The 25,054-nt window shown below is 41.2% G+C and overlaps 1 protein-coding gene across 1 annotated transcript; it reads left to right on the top strand.

Moving 5' to 3' along the window:
• Nucleotides 1–9,595: 9,595 nt before the first annotated feature.
• LOC119731590 lies at nucleotides 9,596–15,026 on the top strand. The gene is made up of 5 exons (XM_038204784.1): nucleotides 9,596–9,868; nucleotides 11,100–11,222; nucleotides 11,722–11,857; nucleotides 11,990–12,082; nucleotides 12,419–15,026. The coding sequence occupies exons 1-5, from the start codon at nucleotides 9,713–9,715 to the stop codon at nucleotides 12,619–12,621; spliced, it is 711 nt and encodes a 236-aa protein (XP_038060712.1). The 5' UTR covers nucleotides 9,596–9,712; the 3' UTR covers nucleotides 12,622–15,026.
• Nucleotides 15,027–25,054: the final 10,028 nt, after the last annotated feature.

Raw genomic sequence — 25,054 nt, forward strand, 5'->3', positions numbered from 1 at the left:
CGCAATAAATGACGGGAAATACAATTTGTGTCTTAATACGACAAGCTTTTCCTCGTCCACACCACTGACTAACGATCCCTCTACAGCTGTTATATTGCGACTAAACGGGAGAGAGCTCATTACATTATTATAATGCGATTTGCCGTTTCCATGGCAAGTCACCTTGGACAGAGCCAAACACTGAAAAACGTTGAAATCCAGTCTTTTCGACAAGGACAGAAAGCGAAACTCGAGTGACTGCAAACGTTCTTCAAACTTGTAGTCTTTGTCGAGATGGAACTCTCCGCAAGGTAATTATTAATTCTCGCGTGAGTCATCATTGAACATTTTAATTCATAATGCCTGGAGAAAATTTCGATTATTCAAAATTAAACGCTCCGTAAATGTAAACAAACCGGTCAATTATTGCACAAGATGTTGAAACTTAAGTTAGATGGCGAAAGAAATGAAGAGAATTGTCTCCATTTTAAAGCTAATTATAAATAATCCCCCTTTAACCACTAAGCTGCAAAATAGGACCCAATCCTATTGTACCAGGGTACGAGATGGGGTGGGATGTGGCACTAGATAGTTACCAATATTTTATCACTATTATTTATTATTATTACTTTTATTTTTGTTGCGCCACATAAGGCAGCAAGTAACTAAATAGATGATAATCCTTCAATGTACCCATACATGTTTGTGTCTCGTGTCCTGAGTACAGCAATACAAACTAACATTATCAGCTCCAACATGTATTAACACTAGCTGGACAACACATGTGATCTATAGTCTGGTTCCCAGACCCCCAAAAATCTGACTATTTCTGATAAATTTTAGGTCAGGTAGCCACCACGGCACGTGACCAAGGCGGGAGGAATGCCTCCCGTTTCCGAAAATGCCCGAGGTTTGTAGAATGCAATTTGTCGACACTATGGATAGCAACTGGGTATTCCGGGTATACACTTTTTTTGGTACCTACCATGCTTTAGAAAAAAAAATAGTTGATACAATAAATTCGCTGTTTGCATTAAAAAAAACCTTGAAATTTAATTGCATTCGGATACACGGAAATAATGGTCGTGAACAAACGTCACTCGAATAATCAGAGTTGTTTATCAAACCAGCACATGTCATCATTGGTCGTCTCGATTCTCACTGCGGGCATTTCGCTACTCTGGTCTCTATGGTGTTCTATAGACGCCAAATCTGCGTCGCGTCGTGCTTTCACGTCGTGCCGTCGCGTCGTACCGTCGCGTCGTGACGTCGTCTGTCGCGTCGTGCCGTCGCCCGTCGCGTCGTGGCGTCGTGTCGTGCCGTCGCCCGTCGCGTCGTGCCGTCGCCTCTTAAATTACCGTTTCTAAGCACGTACGCTGTATGAGGAAGTGACGCACCTTCACACGTCGCGTCGTGCCGTCGTGCGTCGCGTCGTGCCGTCGCCCTTCGCGTCGTGCCGTCGCCTGTTACCTCGGCGCTTCTAAGTAGACTGCTTGAAGAGGCAACGCACACATTGCCCGTCGCGTCGTGCCGTCGCCCGTCGCGTCGTGCCGTCGCGTCGTGCCGTCTCCCGTCGCGTCGTGCCGTCGCCCGCCGCGTGACTGTATCTTTCTTGGCAATAGGTGGCGCCTTCATTCTTCATGTACCTGTACTCTATGTCGCGATATGTCGTACAGTTTGTACACGGTTTGTGGGGAGGCCTATTATTAGTGGTTGCGGAGGTCCTACTCAATCAATTTCAAAATACATAGACTATTTTCTGCTTCCGATTGCCAAACAACAAAGCACATATACACGCGATTCCGGGCATGAGCTTGAAAAACTAAACAACGTGACATTGAAGCAGGATAGCCTATTGATCACATTGGATATTGTGTCCATTTTTTTTTCTTTCTTTCTTTTTGGTAATGAAACCAAGGGTCCCTCAAAAGTGCCTTAAGCACTGTAGCCCGGAAGCCTGAAGAAACCTGTAGAGAGAAGACAATGAAAAGAAATTACAGTTTTAAAGGTGGGAGGAAAACCCCAGAAGAATATTCTGAGGAAAACCCACGGAATCAGGTAGTGACTGAAAACACAATCCACATATTGGCCCGGGCGGGATTTCGAACCCGGGTCACAGCAGTGGAAGGCGAGGAAAGTACCGCTACGCCAACCTGACTTCCCTAATAGTCAGGTCCTAATACATTCCATTCAAATTGAATCAGTTTGCGATGCACTTGAAGCTATTCCTTCCTCCATGCTTGAAGTTACCGATAGCAGTATGTACGCAATACCCAAACCTACAAGAGAACACGCTCGCTGTCTCCTGGAACTTATCATGCATCGAAACATATTTGAATTCAATGGAAAGTTCTTCAGACAGAAAATTGGCGTGGCTATGGGAAGCGAATGCAGTCCAGAAATATGCGATATAACCCTGCAATCCTTCCATTGTGAGTTACATGAGATACAGGGACAACGTCTTAATAATATTTAACGGTAACGAAGACCAAGCCGGTGACCTCGTCCAAACTCTAAACCAAATTCATCCCACGCTCAAGTTCACGTCAGAGATTTCAAACAGTCAAGTCACCATCCTCGACCTCGTCATCTACAAAGGCGAACGGTTCCAAAAAGAAGGGAAACTGGATACTCGAGTAGCAACCAAAAAAACTGATACCTTTCAGTATCTTGCTCGAGATTCAGCCCACCGTGAGTCAGTGTTTGGCGGTTTGATTAAGGGAGAATTAATGAGATATGACCGTATATGCACACACTCAAAATAATTTGAGGAGAAGGCTGAATTCTTCAAAGACAAACTTCAAAAACGCGGATACAACCAAGAAGACTTAGCCCTTCTTCCCTAAAAAGGCGAAACTCGCGTGAACTCTAAAAAGCGTGCAAAAACCGAAAAGAATATCCCGCTGGTCTTTGTTTCACCCTACCACCCACAAATTAAACACCCAGCTCTTAAGCAGGCCCTTCTGAAACACTGAAATATGCCCTGGTCCGATCAAGGATTAACCCATCTCCACCATCCAACCAAGAAAAAAAACTTGGATGAGGAGAACGTACAAGTCCTTTTGGAACTTCTTGAAGAACAGAACAAACATAATGGTCATTTAGGCATGGATTTCGAAATAAAAATAAAAAATAAGAAATCCACTTAATCTGATCATTACAAGAAATGCTAACGCGTATAATATTATTAACCATCATTAGCAATAAAGTAAATACGTATAAAAGAATTAAACAAAGGGTGACTGATGAAGTGCGTAAAAAGGGCACAGAAAATATGCACTGTTTCCCCGACACACAAAAAAAAGAAAAAACAGGTGGGACGGCATATTATCACCGGTATAAATCAAATCATTAAGTGAACTAAAAACAAAAACCACATGTACACAAACCAGTCCCTGCGTCGCTTAAACACCGGGTGAGTTTTTTTTAAACTCCCGCTCTCCGGTTATCACCAATTTAATGGGCCCGCTGGCGAGGTATGTGTTGACAAGTTGTAACCCACCCATCACCGCAACCCAGCAGTGGAACTGATGTTACTCCCTATATGCGTATTGAATTTCCAAAAAAGAAAAAAACCTTAACAAATACGCTCTAGGCAGTTTAGTCATATACTTACACAGGTATCCATACCAGTGCTTCTAAGTCTTAAATAAACGGAAATCTTCTCTAGCTGGTTGCAAATACAATGTTTTCAAAAAGATTCATCAGCTCGCAGAGCCCCTCGTACTCCAATTTTATCATACATCCCATAAAAAGAAAAGAATGAGGAACGGCCCTGAATGAAAAATGCTGATATCAATCCCATCTTCCTCCCTTGTTTTAAGCCCTTATTCACGGCGGCAACTTTCTTGGAATTACTTTGGTACCAACAAGTTATTAGTATCAACAGATTGTTCCCTGAATTTTGCTCGCACAAAACTGGTTCTTCCTTGCTATTTTCCTAGCCAGAAAACCACTTCTTTTTAAGAAAACACAAGTCTGATAAAAACTTTAATGCATGGTGGCGGCCAAACTCCATTCCATTTAACCCTAAAGGGGCCGGGGGGTGGGGGGGGGGGGGGCGGAATCCCCCCCTCAACATTTTCCGCGATAGCCTCTAAAATTTTTCGCGACCCGAGCTGTTATGACTTTTTAGCCTCGAGCTTTGCACATCTTTTGATACCAAAAACATAAAAATCAGACAACGGGTTGCCGCGTAGCGAAAAATTTTCCGGCGGTATACGCCGTGAAAACTGAATTTTCGCATATACGTCGTGTACACAGAGCAGAATTGCCATTTGTCCATATGAATAATTAATTAGCCATAATTCCAAAACACTTTGACCTATAGTAATGAAATTTCTTGGGTAGGTTTAGGAAGAGTTGCTCTATGCATGCGCTGAGTTTCAACATTTTTCGTCAGTCGATGGAATCCGCCCCCCCCCCGGCTGAGAGATGGTCAAAATAACCCGGCCCCTTTAGGGTTAAAATGTAGTGGCGACATGTATGATTACGCCCCTTCCTATTAAACACAAGTACATGAAGAATGAAGGCGCCACCTATTGCCAAGAAAGATACAGTCACGCGACGGGCGACGGCACGACGCGACGGGCGACGGCACGACGCGACGGCACGATGCGACGGCACGATGCGACGGGCGACGGCACGACGCAACGGGCGACGGCACGACGCGACGGGCAATGTGTGCGTCGCCTCTTCAAGCAGTCTACTTAGAAGCACCGAGGTAACAGGCGACGGCACGACGCGATTGGCGACTGCACGACGCGACGGACGACGGCACGACGCGACGGACGACGGCACGACGCGACGTGTGAAGGTGCGTCGCTTCCTCATGCAGTGAACGTGCTTAGAAACGGTAATTTAAGAGGCGACGGCACGACGCGACGGGCGACGGCACGACGCGACGCCACGACGCGACGGGCGACGGTACGACGCGACGGACGACGGTACGACGCGACGGCACGACGTGAAAGCACGACGCGACGCAGATTTGGCGTCTATAGAACACCATAGGTCTCGGGCCATGTGGCGGGCTTTCGGAACAGTGGACACAAGTTGTGCATTTTTGGTAATTTTTGGTCCCGTGCGACTTGTGGACTGGGCCCGTGATGGACTTTTGATTTGCCCTCCTTATCTGACTTGTGATTGGCCTGTGATTAACATGGGCTCGATAGGTGGGGGCCGGGGGGGGGGCACTTTTTAAAATTGGGGATATCATGTATCGTTTCCCTCCACTTTTTTCGTCCCCAATAAAATTTGCAGCCTACGTTTGATTCTATAGCCTAGAATACGTTATTCAACGACTCCAAACTCGAATTTGATGTTTAAATAATGATCTTTGTTAGTAAAATGGGTATAGATGTCAGAAATTGTCTCAGATCGCACCACAGATCGTTTAGAATCCAACATTTTTCAGGGCCCTGAAGCTGGCCCCGAACCCAGCATTCATGGCTTCGCGCTCGCATTAGTTCTGATCAAATGTATGGTCCCCCCCCCCCCAATTTTGAGAAGCGATTGACGCCCTTGGGCTTGATTATAGGTTGGTAGATTACCAAACATTTTAATTGTATCATGTTTTTTTTTTATCTCGCTTATTCAATACACAGCTCATGATAATACGGCCTGGTAGATTCCCCAAACTCTCGTGCTATTTATAAATTCTCGTTTATGTCTTTGAATAATGTATGATGTTTTTTTGTGTCCTTGTGTAGGTTTAGTGCCAGTGGATTCTCCGTCGGCTGGCAATTTTTATGTATTTTATGCTAATGTTATTGCTATGCTAAGTATTTTAATTCTGAACTTTCATGTAAATTAAGTATAATTGAGCATATGGCTGCGAGAGTCTTTTATTAATTCATGTCTTTTATTCATTAATCATAAATCAACAACAACCAAAAGACATGGAGAAAACCTAGAACATCATGAACATGAAAGACGAATCAAAAGAAACAGTCTAAATGTCAATGAAGCAAGGAACTAGAAATTAATGTAGAAGTAAGAGACAAAAAAAAGGTCTGCAGAATTGACAAATTAAATACTTAACAATTTAGCATAACAAGAAAAGCATAACAAGAAAAGCATAAACCAGGGAATAACGATTGCTTTGGCTAGGTCAAGGGAATATTGATGAGTGGGATGGGCGATATGAAAGAATACCTTAATCTTGAGAATCAATCCAAACGGGGCTGTATTTTGAGTAGAAGATAACGAAGGATGAGACCAGTGCTGTTTTTGACAGGTGAGTGGTGAGTTGCCGTATTTCGGTTTTTGTCATCAGATTGAATAGGGAGCGGATTTGTGTTTTGTTGTTTTCGTCTATGAAGCCTCTACTTCCTTTTTCCAAGGCGATGAGTTTGGAGTTGAAGCCTATCTCACACAAATCTCGTGTTAGGTTGGCATATTTTTGCATTTTGTAGTCATGGCTTTTAGTTATGTTAGTTTCGAATGGTACCGTAAATTCAACTATGGTGATGTCTTTGTTATGTTCGTCTGTTATGACAATGTCTGGCTCAAGTGTGGTTGGTAGTATGGATGGTGGGATGGTATTGCAGCCAGGAGCGTGTTTACCATCGAGATCGGCAAAGAGTTTGCGGTAAGAGCAGCTGTTGTACATTTTGTCTAGGGATTTACAGATTTCCAGTAAAACATTGTTGTGGCGATAGGTGTAACGGCCTTGATTGAGCATTACTGGGCAGTAATTGAGGATATGTAACAATGTTTCTTTGGATGTACACTTGGCGTCAACTAACTTACCCCAGAGGCAGAGATTAGTATTGACTGGTAGAGTATCTATGATTGCATTGAGTCCAAAGCGAAGAATTTTCCGAGGTAAATTATACATTATTGATTTCCAAGTGATGTTGGATTTTTCCGTTTCCATAAGTTCTAGGAGACGGCCTTGTTTAGCAAGGGATTTGATTTTTGGATCCCATGCATTAGCAATGTCCTTTGCTAATAAACTTAAATAAACCATTAATAATAACTAGAAATGTGTTTGTGGACAAACACAAGCTGTTTCGGATATTTAAAATACTCTGTGCACGTTATGAACAATTGATGACGCCACTTTAAATGTCGCAACACAACACATTATACGTACATATCAAGTTACAACCAAATTGAGCATGTATAGTTCTGTAGATATACGGCTTTAATATAAAAATGCCCCTTTAATTGATGTCTAATTACATTTGATGATGCCATCACTTGAATTTTCATCTATAACACATCCCGGTGTGGGTACATATCAAATTAAAATGCAATCGGATGGTTCTCTAGAAATAGGCCTTATAAAATTGCCCTTTAAATGTGACGTACGGTCACATTTAATGTGATGACGCCATAGTGACGTCAAAATTTTCATCTCCAACATAATACCAAGTTTCCACCCAATCAGACTTGTACTTCAGAAGTTATAGCGATTTGAACAAATGCACATTTAATATGACGTCACGTGACACATGATGACGTCATCGCTACGAAAATCATCGGCACCATCTTCGGGTTTTGGCCTAAGTGTCTGCCAAGTGTGAAGTCAATCAGACATAAAAGTGCCAAAGTGTATGGTTTGAAGAAAAACGTGTACAAAACCCGGGAGAAAAATGCATCTTCAATGTGACGTAACCTAACACCTGATGACGTCATGATTTACTAAAGTGACAAAGTTGAGTGATTTCGTGGTATAGTATTGATCATGCCAACGTGAGAAATGTGAACGTTCAACCAATGAAAGGGCACCGGATTTCATGGGAGTCCAAATCTCATGTGACACTGGAAAGTGTTTAAAACCAGCCAGTCATGTCTTTATCATCTGTTTAAAGAGTGGCCACGTGACGGGATCTCGACCAATAGGAATGGGTAAACTGTATTAGGTATTTATGAATGAGAGGTTGAACTGTACATGTAATAGTTGTACAATATTTAGTATAGTTGCTTTACAATCGTGCAGTAATCCCATATGCTTTTATTTTATTTCATTGTGCTGTATTGTATTTGTAATGTATTGTATTTGTACATAATGTCTAGTCATTTGTCAATGGAGATAAATAATGTGATATGAAATTGAACTGTAGTTTTTATTCCTCCGACAGAAGCGATTTAAAACAAATTAAGTGCACCCTATAGCCCCTGTACCATTATTCTAAACTCTCCTGATATAATACTACGGAATATTGGCTTCGTCTCACGTTCGGCTGCAGTCAAGCTTCATCTCTTGTCTCAAGTTGACAAAGCACAGTATACCATATTGGTCGCCTTTCTGCTGTCCAGACACCAAATTCCGAACAAGGCCGATGGTATTTTTTCTATTGGGTTCCAACGACCGAGTCGATGTGCAGTAGTACAGTGCATGGGTGACGGGTCAGTGCACTAGCTAAATGCAATACAATACAATACAATACAATTTTGCAAGCGCTATCGAAACACAAATCATGAAGCCTATAGTGTGTACAGTAGATTGAGCAACAGAAAGCAAACTCTCGTCGAATGGTTCAGTGGAAATACACATTTGTTGGCCGACGCCATTGCAGTGTCGATGTCACAGGATACGGAATTGAAACTGCTTAGTGTTGGAGGAGGGGACGGTGCGTATAAATATATAATTAATATTAGGCCTACATTCTCACATAATTATTTCGTAAGGCTTTTTGTTTCTATCCTGTACATGTAGCAGCATTGTATATTTGTCTTTGAAAATCATTCTGACCTAGAAAACCTGTACGGTCATTTTATAGTTTATGAGCAGTTTGCTGCAGCCATGGGCGTCGCGGGGGGAGGGTGCCCCCCCCCCCACCGGAAAACGAAAAAAGAAAAAAAAAGAAAAAAGGGGGAGGGGGGAGAGGAAAAACAGGTGCGAACCAATATTGCTGTTAATTTGATGGGGGGTTAGGGCAAATTCTCCCCTGCTTACACTCGGAAAAATGATAAATCGAGAATATAATGGAAAAATTAAGGAATTTTGCGGAAAATTTGCTTTGTTCCCCCCTTCGAAAAAATCCTGGCGACGCCCATGGGTGCAGCTAATCTAACACAGTGACAGTAAAAATGCATTCAGCTATACAAATTAAAGCTGTCACGGCTAACTGCAATGTACGGGTCCTAGTAACAATTTGACTAGTTTTACGTTGGCTGTACCTTTTCATTCTTTGTACGTGCACGATATAAGGTTATATTGCTCACCATCATCTAAACGAACTATTCTACCTGCAGGTCATGTGGTAAGCCAGACCTTGTCCTGTCTCAGAGAAAGTTTAAGACATGACAAGATTTTGAGTTTGGATTATGAGGAACAAGTCATCAATTTTTTTCTGAACTATAAATGGCGATTTTGGTATGTTTTCCTTGCAAGTCCTCCCCCATTCATCGAGATTTGAGAAACGCCCATTTTTCGATGTACTCAATGGGTATTCATCAGTTCGTAGCACGCTAAATGATCAGTGGTGGGCAGCCGAGTTTTGTAATCTTTTTATTAAAATAGACATAACTTGGGAATAGAGTATGCAAATTACGTGAAAGTTTCACAGTTACAAGTCAATAAAATGTACTTTGTTTCAATTTTTTTTTAATGAAATGGAGCAAGCCAAATATTTAAAAATATTTTTTTTCAAATTTGGTCACTTTCTGTTTGACTCACCCTGAAGTAAGTTCCAATTTGAAGTTCAGATCATTCCCCCGCTAATCAACAAAAACATCATCATCCTCGTCACCGTCGGAGAAAATTAAATCAACTTCAACAATGACCGACGGTGATCTGCAGAGGATCGAGGGGGAGCTAGAAAAGAGGCGAACATTCTGCAGGAGGAGAGTCCACGAGGCGGTCTCCACAGAGGATTTAAAAGCTTTGCTGCAGGAAATGTACGCAGACTGGATCAAAAATGACGGCTATGAAAAGGTGTGTTCACAAAAAGACCCTCTGACAAAAACCAAAAAAAACACCCCAAAAACTGTATAGTAGGTTTTGACTGACCTTATGCGTTGAAGATATCTGAGAGGTACTTATTTTGTTGTTTTGATTAAGTAACAATGATTCTTACCCCCCCCCCCCCCCCCGTGCTAAAGATAAGTTTACTCCTGCCTATAGCAACACAATACCAATGCTCTCTAACTTCGCCATTAGGATTCAGGTTGGCGCAGTGGTTACTGTCCTCGCCTTCTACCGCTGTCACCCGGGTTCGATTCCTGTCCTGGTCTACATGTGGATTGGGTATTCAGTCCCTACCTAATCCCGTGGGTTTCACCCAAAATATTCTTCTGTTGTTTTTCCTCCCACCTTTAAAACTGTAATATCTTCTCATTGCCTTGTAGGTTTTCTTAATACTTTCGGGCTACAGTGTCCGTAGGGTGCTTTTGAGGAATCCTTGGTTTCATTACCGGAAATTAGTATATATAAATAAATAACGCATTGTTAAAGCAGTATGGGTGTAGCTTTGTTTGGACAATGCAGTGATCGAATTAATTAACCTGGCCAGCAACTAAATGGGCAGATATTTTGTTGTCAAGTATTGTCGGAAGTTATTAAAAGTGCATTTCCGTGCTGTTTTCGAGTTTCACCTCGAAAACTAGATTTGGTTTTTTAGATAGCACTTTTGAATGAGACAACGAACAGAATATCTACCCACGTTTAATGTCTTCACGAAATTCAATTGTTGGCTGCCAGAGAAAAATTCGATATAAATTGAAAAATCGGTAGGGGTAAAAAAGTACTTAAAAAAAAAAGGTACCAGTTAAGTCACACCACTTTTGAGAAAAGAAAAAAACTGTAAATAATTTTTCTACGATCATTAGTTAATTTAAGTTGTCCGTTTTTGCCATTTTTTCAAGAACCATTTTTTTTTACAAGTTATAAAAGGCACACTGCGGACAGGACTGTCTTTCTTCCTCTGTTTGCAGGCCAGTAAGTATACCTCATTGATAATTACGCGCACTTCGTGATTTGGCCGGCGTAGACAATTTCGGGGTTATTTATTGGCCTGCACCCCTCTTTGATGCGCATGAGTCAAGTAGACAGTTTGAACTTTCATTGTCACTGAAATTTAATCACAAAACCCGTCCGCATTGAGGGCGCTCTTTGCAAGCTCTCTGTGCGGATTCTTTACATTTGAATGTTCGGCATTGTTTTGCAGGATATGGAAGTCCTTGGTTTCACCGCCCACATTGAATTAGCAGAGACTGTGTCACATTTCATCCCAGATAGGACCAGTCGACTGTTGGACTGTGCATCTGGAACCGGTCTCCTTGGGCAAGAGGTCTGTTTGTTCATCGGGATGTCTGTCTGGTTGTCGTCCTTGGGGCGGAGTACGTGGGGTGGGGGTTGGCGATAGATCAATGTTGTATAGGGCACTTCAATTAAAGGGAATGTACATAATTGGCTTTTGCTGTAATTTTCAGAAATGAACTATTTGAGGGATTAATATAATAGATCAAATATTAAAAACTGGGTAGTTATATTTTTCGATGTTTGCAAATGTTGTATATTCCCTTTAAGGTATAAGTTTAATGCTAAGTTTGTACCGGATTTTGAACAAATCGTTCACAATTAAGTCAATCACAAGTCAATTAAAAGTAAATTTCAATCACAAGTTAATCTCATATCAATCAGTATAGTCAATAACGACTCAATCACAAGCCAATCACAAGCAAATCACAAGCCAATCACAAGCCAATCACAAGTCAAAGTCCATCACTCAACCATGCGTAACTAATGTCTCATGGTTCTAAACGTCGCCATTTTGTGTTCAATCGCAGCTTAAGAAACGCGGTTTCCTTCGCATTGATGCTCTTGACGCATCTAAGGAATCTCTAGATTACAGCCGGGAGAAACAGGTATACACTGATTACCTCTGTGAGTATCTGGGACCCAATCGCCTGGCCATTGACGATGGTAAGTACAAAGTAAGTAAATTAAAGTATGTTCGATCTGAGCCATTATGGATCAACGGTGTCTGCCTTTTTTTGTTCTCTCATTCTGTGTTTGTTTTAATAACCTTTGTATCCTTCCCGATTCTTGATGTAGATACCTATGACGGAATCTGCATGTGTGCTGCTATGGGGAAAGCCCACGTCCGTCCCGACTGTTTCCCAGAACTGGTTCGCATCACTAAACCAGGTTAGTGTTTACAAAGAAACAGCTTCACGCGCTGATCATTGAGATCGTATGGTTTGCCCAGGCGATAAGACATTCATTATTTAAGCCCCGCCCGTGATAAAATGACCAATCACGACCATGATTGCGGCTGCAAACGGTCCAATGCGCATGCGTGTTGATGTGTGACGCGCGCGGCTAGAACATGTAGCGTTGCATTAGCGAATTGCACTACTCACGTACACAGTGGGCGGAGCTTAATATATCGGTTACTTAATATGTTCATGTCACTTGTTTTTTTTTCCAAGAAACTATCATAATCATGAATATAATCACGAATTTTCTTTCTTTTGTCTACAGGAGGATACATTATTTTCAATGTGCGTGGAGAAAACCTCACCATTGACGACGTTCTTAAGAACGGCCGGTTGGATGACGTCATTCACAAGATGGCCGCCAAAGGAAAGTTTGAATATCTGGAGAAGAAGCGACAAATGTACATGCAGTGCAAATGCAATGGTAAAACGGAGTACTGCTACGCGTTTGTTTTGAGGGTGATGTGAAATAATGTACAACCCACAACCCAAGCAACTATTCAGCAACTTGTTGAACCCTCTTTTCTGATTATGTTTGAGTTTTTGTGACTGGGTAAATGGGGATTGGATTTGAAGGGTTGGGTGATACTGAGAGGTTAAATATCTTGAACACTTTTGTAACAAATACTTTAAAATACGCTGACGTGCATTATCATAGAGTTGCAAAACAGGAGCATCCTATTATGAACACCATTATAGGGCCCTACCGACTCCCATGAAAATTATCGCACTCCATTTCTGCCGTTTATCATTTTTGAACTAGTAGTGGCAATATATAACTTCGGATTTTGTATTTTATGTACATGTATAATGTGTTTTCCGTTGTGTTGTGTTTTTCAAAGGGAGATAACGTGATATCAAATTTAATTGTATTTTTGTATTCCCCGATCAAAACGATTGAAAAACAACATAATTAAGTGCACCCTATTCGCTCTTTTCACACTTCCGCCATGGGCATGCACAGCCTCGATCTGGCAACTTTACACAATTACTATAGCCGGTTCAGTGTTTTCCGTGTCGGGGCTCAGATCACTAAACCGGCTATTTTTATTGTGTAAAGTTGCCAGATCGAGGCTCTGCATGCCCAATGGCGGAGCGCGAAAAGAGCCAATAGCCCCTGAACCATTATTTTGAACTCTCCTGATACATAGAGTTTACGAAATCTTGGCTTCGTCTCACGTTCGGCTGCAGTCGAGTCAAGCTTCATCCCTTAGTACTGCCGAGTACTTAGATTGCCGAGTACCATTCAAGTCCGAGTACTTTGCCAACCGAGTACAAGTACCAAACTGGTCTCCGAGCACAATTACTTGTACTTCCGAGTACGAGTACGAGTACGAGGAGTACGAGTACGAGTACGAGGAGTACGAGTACTTGTATTTCTAAGTACGAGTCCGAGTACTTGTTAATCGAACGACCATTTTGAGGAACACGTCGGCGTTTCACGTATGTTCCCGACCATTATGACCGTTTGGTCGATTACGTCCGACAACAGATTTTGACGAGCAATGGCCAATTATGTCCGACCCATTGTGTCCGACGGCCGATTATGTCCGACCCATTGTGTCCGACGGCCGATTATGTCCGACTCATTATGTCCGACGGCGATTATGTCTGACCCATTGTGTCCGACGACAGATTATGTCCGACCCATTGTGTCCGACTGCCAATTATGTCCGACCCATTGTGTCCGACGGCCGATTATGTCCGACTCATTGTGTCCGACCCTTTGTCCAACGGCCGATTATACCCGACCCATTATGTCCGACAGCCGATTATGTCCTACCCATTGTGTCCGACGACAGAATACGTCCAACCTATTGTATTTAGTTGGTCGATTACGCCGGATTCGTTCGGTTGTGTACTGACATTATTAAATTATCTTTGGATTGTAACTGCAGATATTTGGCTATAGCGCCATCGCAGATTTGTAATTTGAAAAACTATAGGTAGAATAGGAACTTCTAATTTTTTTAAATGGATGTCATTGCTTGTTATTATACCTATATTTTTTTTCGAAGGACAAATCTGCAATGGCCCTATAGCCAAATATCTTTCTCAAGACATGCCATGCCAATTTCCCTGCTTATATCATCAAATGAACAATTGCATCACTGTTCCCATTTTAATATTGAAGTGTATTCACGTTTTTACTTGAAGTTTCGTTTTAATACTTCAAACTCTTGTTATTATTATTATTACTATGTAGTTCTTGTTTTGTAGTTAAAACTTATTATGTAGTTAAAATTTATTGAAGTCTTTCAATACTTATTGTAGTTGGCGAGATTCTTTGTTTACTTCATCGTCATCAACAGCATCAACCCTTGTTATCATTTTTTCTTGTAACCGTCTATACAAAAAAATCTGGGCACTGTAAGACAAATCTGGTTTAATCAGTACTTTTTATTAATGAAAATAATACCATTTAGTGAAAGGAGATGGGTCATACATAAAACCACAGTTTTGATTTGCATTACATTTGATTTAACAGTAAGAAGTATCTAAAGAAATAAGTTCGGTCATCGTTGTAGTTTTAATGGTCAAATTCTTTGGTTTTTCTTTGATTTTCCTCTGCCAGCGTTAACGGTACATTTGTATCGGCTTTTCTGTAAAACCGGTATACCTTTTGGTTAATCGTTTGATTTATATTTTGAGTAAATATCAAACCGGTATGATAATGTCGATGTTGATGATAATAATGTTGACAGTGGATGATTTGTATATATACTCTTGATGGTGGCATTGATGGCTTGTGCGTTAAGCGCTCGCCTCTCACCAAGGTGACCACGATTCGAATCCTGGCCGCGGATCGCATGTGAGTAGAGTTGTGCGTTGGTTCTCTCCTGTGCCACGAGGGATTTTCTCCGGGCCCTCCGGTTTTCCTCCCTCCGGAAAAATCAAACACTTTCGATCTCAGGCTGTGCTCTGTGGTCATATATGGGTCGATGTGGCCGGCAGCCATAGGCGCCTTTACGTGCCGGCGGCCAGACCACGTTGTAGCTGCGTCCTTCGCAATTCAGCATACCAGCTGCGAGTAAGGATGATTAGCCTCCCAAATTATTATTATTATTATTATCTTATACCGATTGAATTAAAATTCTGTGGACTGCGTTGAATTATTACTGTTATCAATATTCAAAATACAGTTACCACTGTTATCAATATTCAGAATACCCTAAGTCGTCAGTGGCTTTAATAGTTTTAGTGGGACTGTCCACGTTAATTTTGGGTTAAGGTTGCCCCGAAGTAGCTACCAGAAGGGCAAAAATAGCCCAAAGGTCAACGTGTACCTACACATTTTCGCCACTATAGTTATTGATTCACCTCTGTATATTCCAAAACGAAACCACACTCTTGATATAAGGTAATATCAATTAAAAAAATGTAAACGCACAACCTTACAATACGTGACTTTTTTTGTATTATACCCTTCTTGTCTTCCACGATTATCTCTAATTTTAGGTCTCTTACTTGGTGCCCCTCCGTTTCAACGAAAAATCGCCAGCTCTTTACCACTATTATGCACAATTGAAACGATATTACATTTATCGATACTTGTCCAAATTCTCCTTACCCCATTTCCAAACTACAAAAGAAAAATGCCTTAAATTACTGTAAAAAAAAAACCTATTTAAGGGAACGAAATTAAAGAAATAATGAATGAAAAGAAAATCAATGACAGTTAATGTAGTATCCACTAGACTACATCAGTGACTCCTTCTACTGAGTCGTTTTATTCATTATATTATTGCATGTACATGTATTGTGCCATACGCTGCAATTATCCATGTAGGACCGACTTTGTGGTATAGAAAAAAGCTCGCCTCTCGTTAATGCAGTCCTCGGCACGTCTGTGGATAGGGCGCCCTCATTCGAGCGGTGCTTCACTGGATGTTTTTTTCCCACTTTTATTTTACCAACCGCCCTTTATAACATTAACAGGGTCCTGATTCCGATAAGTGTTGCAATTGCACTCAGTGAGGAAATTGCACTCTATGAAGAGATTCCTTCATAGAGTGCAAAACATAATTAGAACATTAAAAAGGCACTTGTGAGAGTAGCTAGAGCCTAAAATAGAGGATGAAATAAATCAGAAAATCAGATTCCTGGTATCCAATTCTGTTCAAATCCAATCTTACATTCATGAGTTAATGCTTCTTAATACGGCCGCATTGTCACACTACGGGATACAGATAAGAATTGCCTTCCACATTATCAGCAATGTAGACCTACATGCAAGTTAAACAAAATCCTCGATCGGCCGTCGGACACAATGGGTCCGACATAATCGGCCGTCAGACACAATGGGTCGGATATAATCGGACGTCGGACACAATGGGTCGGACACAATCGCCGTCGGACATAATGGGTCGGACATAATCGGCCGTCGGACACAATTGGTCGGACATAATCGGACGTCGGACACAAAGTGTCGGACATAATCGGATGTCGGACATAATGGGTCGGACATAATCGGCCGTCGGACACAATGGGTCGGACATAATCGGACGTCGGACATATCGGGTCGGACATAATCGGCTGTCGGATATAATGGGTCGGACACAATCGGCCGTCGCTCGTCAAAATCTGTTGTCGGACGTAATCGACCAAACGGACATAATGGTCTTGAACATACGTACATGAACAGCCACAGGCTTTTCATGTAGCGCGCAGGTACAGCCATGACCTCGTGACTTTTATTAGTATGCGTAATGCACGATACTGAAATCCGTCCATTCGCGTACTTCGCTATGCGCCAATAGCGAATACGTGGTACGGAAAATAGGCGCTAGCGGATGCCGGGAGGTGATTTCTGATATGCCGCTCAGTGATCCACATATTTAATATTTGTCAATATTATATCCCTGTGGGGGTTTGGTTTTCCCCAAATCCACATTTTTAATATTTAAATGTTGCACAATTGCTGACGTTCGCGCCACTTAAAAAAAGTTACTCGTAAAAAAGGGCGATTGTAAAAAAAAGGCGCTCATGAAAAAAAAACGCCTTTTTTTATACATGAGTGCACGTTTTTCACGAGTGCCCTTTTTTTCACAAGTATCCTTTTTTCACGGGTGGCCTTTTTTCACAAGTACCCTTTTTTTCATAAGTGTTTTTTTATCACAAGTGCCTTATTTTTATGAGCGCCTTTTTAGCTGCGGGGTAGCAGCTCAACAAATCATCATGTCTCTCCGTTAGTCCGTTAGTAAGTCCGCTGGTTAGTTAGTTAGTTGGTTAGTAACAAACGTTGACTCTGTCTATTACTCCTACATACTTTGACCGATTTCAACCAAACTCTGTCAAAAATATCAGTAGCCCAGCCCCAAAATATGTCACATGACCAAACTAGGGTTAAAGGTCATTAAGGGGTCACTGGGGTCAAAAACCTGATTTTTAAGCTATGACAGGAGCTTCTACATGTCACTTGGTGGTCGGTCGCTCTGTCCATCTATCTGTCACCGAAAATTGACCAAAAGTATGGTGTTCCGTATGTGCCATCGGCGTCTTATTTTGAAGCTCTGGCAGGGATCTTTTTGATCGATTTCATGCAAGACTTCTTGCAACACGGCCAGAGCTTATTGAAAACACTACTCCTTCTTGAAATAACGTGGCACAATGACGTGACTTCTGCATGAACACGAGTTCGTTTGCCCGCAGCTTCCGAGATATTTCCGATCGAGCTTGTTTTCATGAGTGCCCTATTCTTTAAGAGTGCCTTTTTCACTAGTGCCCTTGTTTACAAAAAAAAAAAAAAATAGGCACTCGTTAAAAATATTGGCAGGGGGGGGGGGATACCCCTTTACCCCTCCTCTGCCTTCGCCACCGAAGGGGGGTCAAGTTCCTGGGCACTGTATTTTTCTGAACAATAATAATGATTAAAAATATAATTATAATAATTAATAATAATACTTTATTCGGCAAATTTATATACACACAATTACAATAAATACATTTATTGGATATTAAAACAAAAGGATACAAACAATAAGAAACCAACTAAACTGTACACACGAAAGACAGAACGTGGACAGTGCAGGGCTGCCAAGGAGAAAAACAAAAGTGAAACAAAACACTGCCGCCAATAGGGCGTGTCTCTCCAACCCTGCACAATGACAGACACATAACACAGACCAAGCACACAACAATCAAAAACACCAACATTGCACAAGAAAGGAAAGGTCCAAGGGAGTATAATGGGATTCAAAATATGGGCAGGGCAGAGGAGACTAAGAAAAGGAAGTGGAAAGGAGAACCCAGGAAACCCAGGAAGGGGAGGGTTAAACAGGGCCAATGGGAAGAGGAGGGCTACGACAGGAAATGGGAAGAGAAGCGAGAAAACCAACTGTAGAGGAGAGGGCTGGGAAAGGGGTATGGTGGAGAAATTTATCCAGCAGAGCAACAAAAAATGAGCAACGAAGAATAGCATTAAAATTGTGCTAAAAACAACAGCAGAGTGTGAAAAGGTTGTTTCAAGTTATGTCTAAGTAAAAATAATCGAGGATGAGATTACAGATTACAGATTAAGTTATCGGGATAAGTACTCCATTTCCTAACAAACTGACAGGGAAAAGAATATTTAAATATGGAGCATACAGGTGGTGAAAGGTCAACCGGGAGTGCGCATGTCTACAATTCACATTGAAAAAAGACGTACAAAAATCACCCTAATTGCCAGATGTCAATTGCTTGCAAACAAATGTCATGAATGAGAACTCTCGCCTGGCGCTAATGGTGCCTAAATGGGGGACGTCTATAAAGTCCAACGTCCCATTGGTCCGACGTTCCATTGGTCCGACGTTCCTTTGGTCCGACGTCCCATTGGTCCGACGTCCCATTGGTCCGACGTCCCATTGATCCGACGTCCCATTGGTCCGACGTCCCATTGGTTCGACGACCCATTGGTCCGACGGCCCATTTGTCCGACGGCCCATTAGTCTATACGTCCCATTGGTCTGACATCCCATAGGTTCGAGGGTTAGGGTAAGGGTTAGGGTTGGGGTTAGGATTCAGGGTTAGGGTCAGTCAACCTGAGCCAATGGGTCGTCGGACCAATGGGACGTCGGACCAATGGGACGTCGGACCAATGGGACGTCGGACCAATGCGACGTCGGACCAATGGGACGTCGGACCAATGGGACGTCGGACACTGAGCCGCTCAGGGTAAGGTTGCTCTTGTCTACGTTGATGTAAGATGTGACGAGTGGCATACCTTTGGAACTTTTCAAGTTGATCAATGTGTTTAACTCTGTACAGAGACCAGACAGGAGAACAATAGTCGAGAACAGGCAAAACAATTGCTTTGTGACATATTTTACATGCGTTGTAGTCCTTAGCAGAAACTAGTGTACATTGTGCAATTAAGACAAATAATGCAATTTACTGATCACCACCCCCAGCGTGTACATGACCCATGCCCATGCCAGCCTGGCCAGCTAGCGTGGCATGTTTAAACATATCAGATACTGCAGCCTGTCAAAATTATCAGGAGTCGGTTTGTGGTCCGTAGGCACGTGCAATTAGAATCATTGAATTGACACTGGTAACCTAAGCTGTCAATCAAAACAATTGTTTTAACAATTGTGGGTCCGCGTATTTATTTCATATAAGTGTCCTCGGCATTTGTTTTTTGATTTTGTGATATGAAAGGACTTGGTGAGCAAGTAACCAAAATAATAACTTAAAAATATTTGGGGGATTGTTGATGATAAAAGCATGCCAATTTCCTACCTACATGGTCAGCCTATGTCTTAAGAAACATCTGCGATGGCCCAAATACTTTTCTCATGACATATTCTGATTGTGTGCCAAATTTCATGCTTTTATCATCAAATGAACAATGCTATCGCCTTTCTACCATACTAGTACGGTGATGGCAATTGTGCTTCGATCGATCGATGAAAGGCTTGCACTGGGAAGGAAAAGAGACGGAACCAGCAGACAATTGAACGAGACTCAATTGAAGTGGAAAGCCGACTTCAGGTCACTGAGTAATTCAACGGAATTCGAGGCAAAGTTAATTAGGACTGAGCGGACTGCATGCAATTTGTCTTGTATAGGCCTTATGTATGAGGAAGCCATTTTTGATCGTGTTCCCTGAATCCATTTTATAAATTGTAAACTGTTGAATGGAATGGTGCCAGACTTATGATTGGAGTGTGTGGCCTCACTTTATTTTTTTCTTAAATGTGGCTTAAAACATAAGGGTATGTTTAATCTCAAATTTTAAATTATTCATCCAGAGCAGACTTAATTTGTAATGAAGTTTATTTAATTGCTTTCATTTCTACTCGCAAGTTCCAAAAATGAAAAGTTTGCCTCGTTTGGTCAAGGTGAGGTGTCGTTTCCATGATTTCTTATTTTTACAGTTTAAAAACTACCCTTAAGTTTAAAAACTGAATACTATTTACTTATTATACTTCTTATATTCTATCCATAAATAGCTGAATCGATGATCAGTTAGTTTTAGAAAACTACTGAAGAAAAACATAATTTAAAACCTGATTGGTTCACTGCCACCTTAGGTTTGTGCATAAACAGCATGACTCGTTTGTCATCTATACCCATGATTCAATGAGAATGTCAAAAAAGTTTAGCCACACACATGCAGAAAAAAATCGGTCAGGAAAGCGGACTACTTTGAACAAACTATTAAAAGGCTCCGCCAAAGATAGTGATTGAAAATGTGTGGAAAAGGCTGGATTTCAACGCTTTTCAGTGTTTAGCTCTGTCAAAGGTGATTTGCCATGGAAACGACAAATCGCATATAATAATATACTGGGCTATCTACAAGAGTCGACGTACATCAGTTAGCTGACAGTAGAGTGATCGTTCGTCAGTGGTGTCGACAGGGAAAAGCTTGGTGGTCGCATCGGGTCACAGACGTATTTTCCGTCATTTATTGGGTCGCGGACTCGTCGTCTATACTGCTAAGAGCCTGGGAAACTTCACCTGGAAATGCCGCCGTTTGCTCGTACTGCCCTCCTGGTGACGTGCATTGTGATCCTGCTGATTGCAAGGCTTCGCGGGACTCAAGGTAGGCTCATTGATTTGGTTTGGAAAATAAAAATACCGGTATATTTGCATCTTTTTCACCTCACCAATAAGTGTAAAGACAATTCAAATAAAAACGTCGTTTTTATTACCCCCTCCATTTAATTTATTTCTTTAGCTTGGGGGTAAAACATAATGATAGATGTAAAACAATGAATGGTTTGGGTAAAAACATATTAACTACGTTAGAATGTGTATTATTACCCCATGCAGCGGAAAAGCCAGTGTGCCCTAAATCGGATGGGGCTGCATTCTTGCTCAGTTTGATGCTGCAAGTTTTGCTCAGCATTGTTTTATAAGGGGGACCTGGGGCCATTGTCGAGTTTTTAAGTCGAGGAGCCTAGGGATTCATTCATTTAAACTGGCTAAACTTTACAAAAAGCATTTTTTAAAATCGGTTACCATGCCCAATAAGGATACCAATAATCGCTAAATCTCTTGCAAATTTGCCAAATTGTTCTGGGGAATAAAAATTGTCCCTCTGTGCTGATGTTTATATCAATGAAAACAATTGTGCATTTTGTCACCAAGAGATATAAGACAAAAAGCCCCGTTTACATAAGCAATCGCACTACACCTAAAAATCCAATATGACACACATCGGCTTTCATAATTCCAGCGCGATTTTCTTTATTACAGAGTAGTTTTTGGATAGGAAAATAAAAGAAAATAGAATGAGCAAGATCTTCAAATCTTCAAATAAGCAAAATCCAATTGAAAAAAAAAATGTAAAAAAATTGCGACAAATTTTAAATTATACTCATCCGAAAAACGTCAAAACTCCCTGCAGCATAGAATTTGAGAATTAAATTTTTGTTTCTATATATAACTATTTAAGGACAAATTAGTGCCACATTTGAGAAAAAAAACCCGTTTGAATGAAATTGTAGAAGTTTGTAAAACAAGTTTGACCAAGTTTGACTAAAAAAGAAACACGATGAGGAGGTCACAATGTACCAAGAGGACCTAAATACACCACTCTCGATAAAATTCGGACTTGTTTGATAATAAATCCCTTACAAAAAACATTCTACTCAGTGTACGCGTAGTCAGGTTTGGAGGTGAAAGTGGCACAGACAGATGAATCTTGAGGAGGGGGCGGGACAGGTGATTGCCATGAAGGCATATGAATGGAGCATTTGGTCCCGTGAATTTCTAGGCCTTATTTTTTTAACAGTGCATCAACGTGTGAATGAATAGTGGCACAACATGTTTTCGTTTTTATGTTCCCTATTTTGTTTCGTCTTAATTATCATGATTTTGCCCCTGATAAAAAGTCTGGCTGAAGGAAAAAACTAATATTGTCAATATCTTATTTTTCAAAAAATTCTCTAAAGCTCATTGAATTATTCATAAAAAACAATAGATATTTTAAAGACAATTCATAATAATATAGGTTTTCCCGGCCAATTTTGCAAAAATCGCAATCGAATTCATTTTGATAGTGGCCAATTTGAAGCAAAGTAGCTCCCTGTCGTCACTCTCGTGGTTTGCATTAGGTTTCAGGCGTTCAAATTCGTTTTAAGACCTTACATTTTCATGTTAAACACATCCTAAATTGAAGGTTTGTCATTCGGTTTAAGTGATCATTTAATTTAGCAGTCGGTTTGGTTTAGAGTTATTTGCATGAGATGAGATTCTTGTTTTCGTTTTCATTTCCGCGCATTCTATTTAACACTTTTTTCATTCAAAATAAAAGTAGACGTGAAGGTATACGATGCGAGGCTTTTCATTTCTTCCACCTTTTTATTTCTGCTGCATGTCGTCGTTCATTTTTGTATTTCTGGCCCCTCCTCTTGGCAGGTTTTCCCGTCTGCCAGATCTCAGATACGTTGCTACAATTGACCTTTTTTATGCCGAGATTGCCTGCAAGTTCAAGTTAGTCTTGGGTATCAAACGAGCACGGTCAACAATTGAAATTATCATGTAACGCCCTTGAGCTGGCATACTGATATTTCTAGTGCTTTAATCTTACAGTTTGCATGGTGATCAGAGTAGTGGCAGAGTCTTGTGGGGGACAGGTTTTTTATCTACATTTCCAAATTGGAACAAAAGCACTCAATCTTATTCTAACAAACGCCGGAACGACATGGACCTATTTCGAATTACTTTGCTTACTTTTCACATATGCTTGCCTAATGGTGAATTCGAATGACCAAACTTACACAGCTGGAAGCTCCGGCGAATTTGGATGCTCGTTTTTGCAATTTTAATTTGAAGACCCTTTTGTTGAAATTGCACAATTAAAATGTGAAATCGCATGCTTCTAATGTGAAATTGATTTGTGTATTTAGGTAATTGAATGTTGATCTCAACGTGCATTCAAATTCGTGCGAAAATGGGTGATTGATCGCCAATTTCCGAATTTTCCTAATCATTTTGATTAACAGCCATTCAATTTCTCGAGGTTTTTACACATGTGATCAAATTGGGGTTTCTTTTTTGTTTTGGGGCATTCGATTACAATTCTTAGACACCAAGATTTTGCTCCGAAAATTGATTTCGTTTTTGTTTTGGGGAATTCTATTTCGTTTTGAAGCATTCAATACTTACTTAGTAGAATTTCTTAAATTTAGTCTTTGAAATCTTTTGACGGTTGACGTATGACTCATTCAACCAAGCGAGTGTTGGTGCTCTCATAGCGTAACACCATGCTTTTCGTGTCTTTTTCGTGTAAGGGCAATCACGTGTAAGGGCAATCACGAAAAGAGAAGTCGTCGTAGTATTAGACTACACGTAACGCGAGAAACCATTTTGCACACTTATGGTTGCAGACCAGTAAATCGGTCTGAAATTGCCTACGCCGGCCCAATCACGATTTGCATGCCCTCAAAATCTTTAGTATTTGAGCATATTGTGGGCCATGAACTGGAGGGTTTGTAAAAATTATGGGTGGAAGCCGTGCACAGGACTGTGAGCTTGTAGTTCCGTTCAATTTGGATGAAATTGGGGCCCTAAAAGCGCTCTATTTTGCAATGGAATGTAGGCATCGTTTTTCGAAATGCCGATGGGCTTCAGGACTATTTTAAGGGTTGATCATCTTCGGATGGAAATTTCTTCTAAAAGTCATCAGTTGACCCCCGTAAATTAAAAAGAAAATGAAAGATGATGAAATAAGCTTTAATTTGATGTGTGTCTCGAATACCGTGGAGAGTTGTGAGTATTTTTCCCGAATTTCTGAGTGGGAGCATTTATCATTGGGGTCAATGGAAGTTTATTTACTGCTCTGGAACCTTTATACGACGGCTTGCACGGTGGCTGTAAGCTCAAACAGCGCTGGTTTTCGGAACTGTACAACTCATTTATGATTGACTACACTACATTGAAAAAATCCTAGATTGGGTTTCCCAAATTTTTTGTCACCATTACATTCCAGCGTAATTAACCATGGCTACAGCGCCTGATGTTAAAGTAGAACCACTCGCAGCTGATTTTTGCATTGAAATGGTACATTTAGCTTATTTCAATTTTCAACACTGTGGGCTCCAAAACTGGATAGGTGGCGTTTTTCTGCTAGAAGCTTCGGCAGTTTCCAGGAAGTCTTCTATTTATTTGGTAAGCCTCGGCAGTTGCGAGCAAAGCTTAATTTTAAATTAGTAGGCCTCAGCAGTAGCATGCAATTTTTTATTACTTATAAAGCCTCGGCAGGAGAAGGCCAACTTTATCATATACAACCTCGGCAAGTACTTGGTGGAAGTTTATTAAATTTTAATCATACCACCATAAACCCTCCGACTAGACATGGACACCTTGTCAGCCTACCTGACGAATCGGCGCCTAAAGCTCAGCGAGGGGGAAACGGTCTCAGCAACATTCCACCTGAACAACAGCAAGGCCAAACGAGAGCTGGATCTCC

The sequence above is a fragment of the Patiria miniata genome, unplaced genomic scaffold, assembly GCF_015706575.1.
Source record: "Patiria miniata isolate m_02_andy unplaced genomic scaffold, ASM1570657v1 HiC_scaffold_24, whole genome shotgun sequence".
NCBI lineage: Eukaryota > Metazoa > Echinodermata > Asteroidea > Valvatida > Asterinidae > Patiria > Patiria miniata.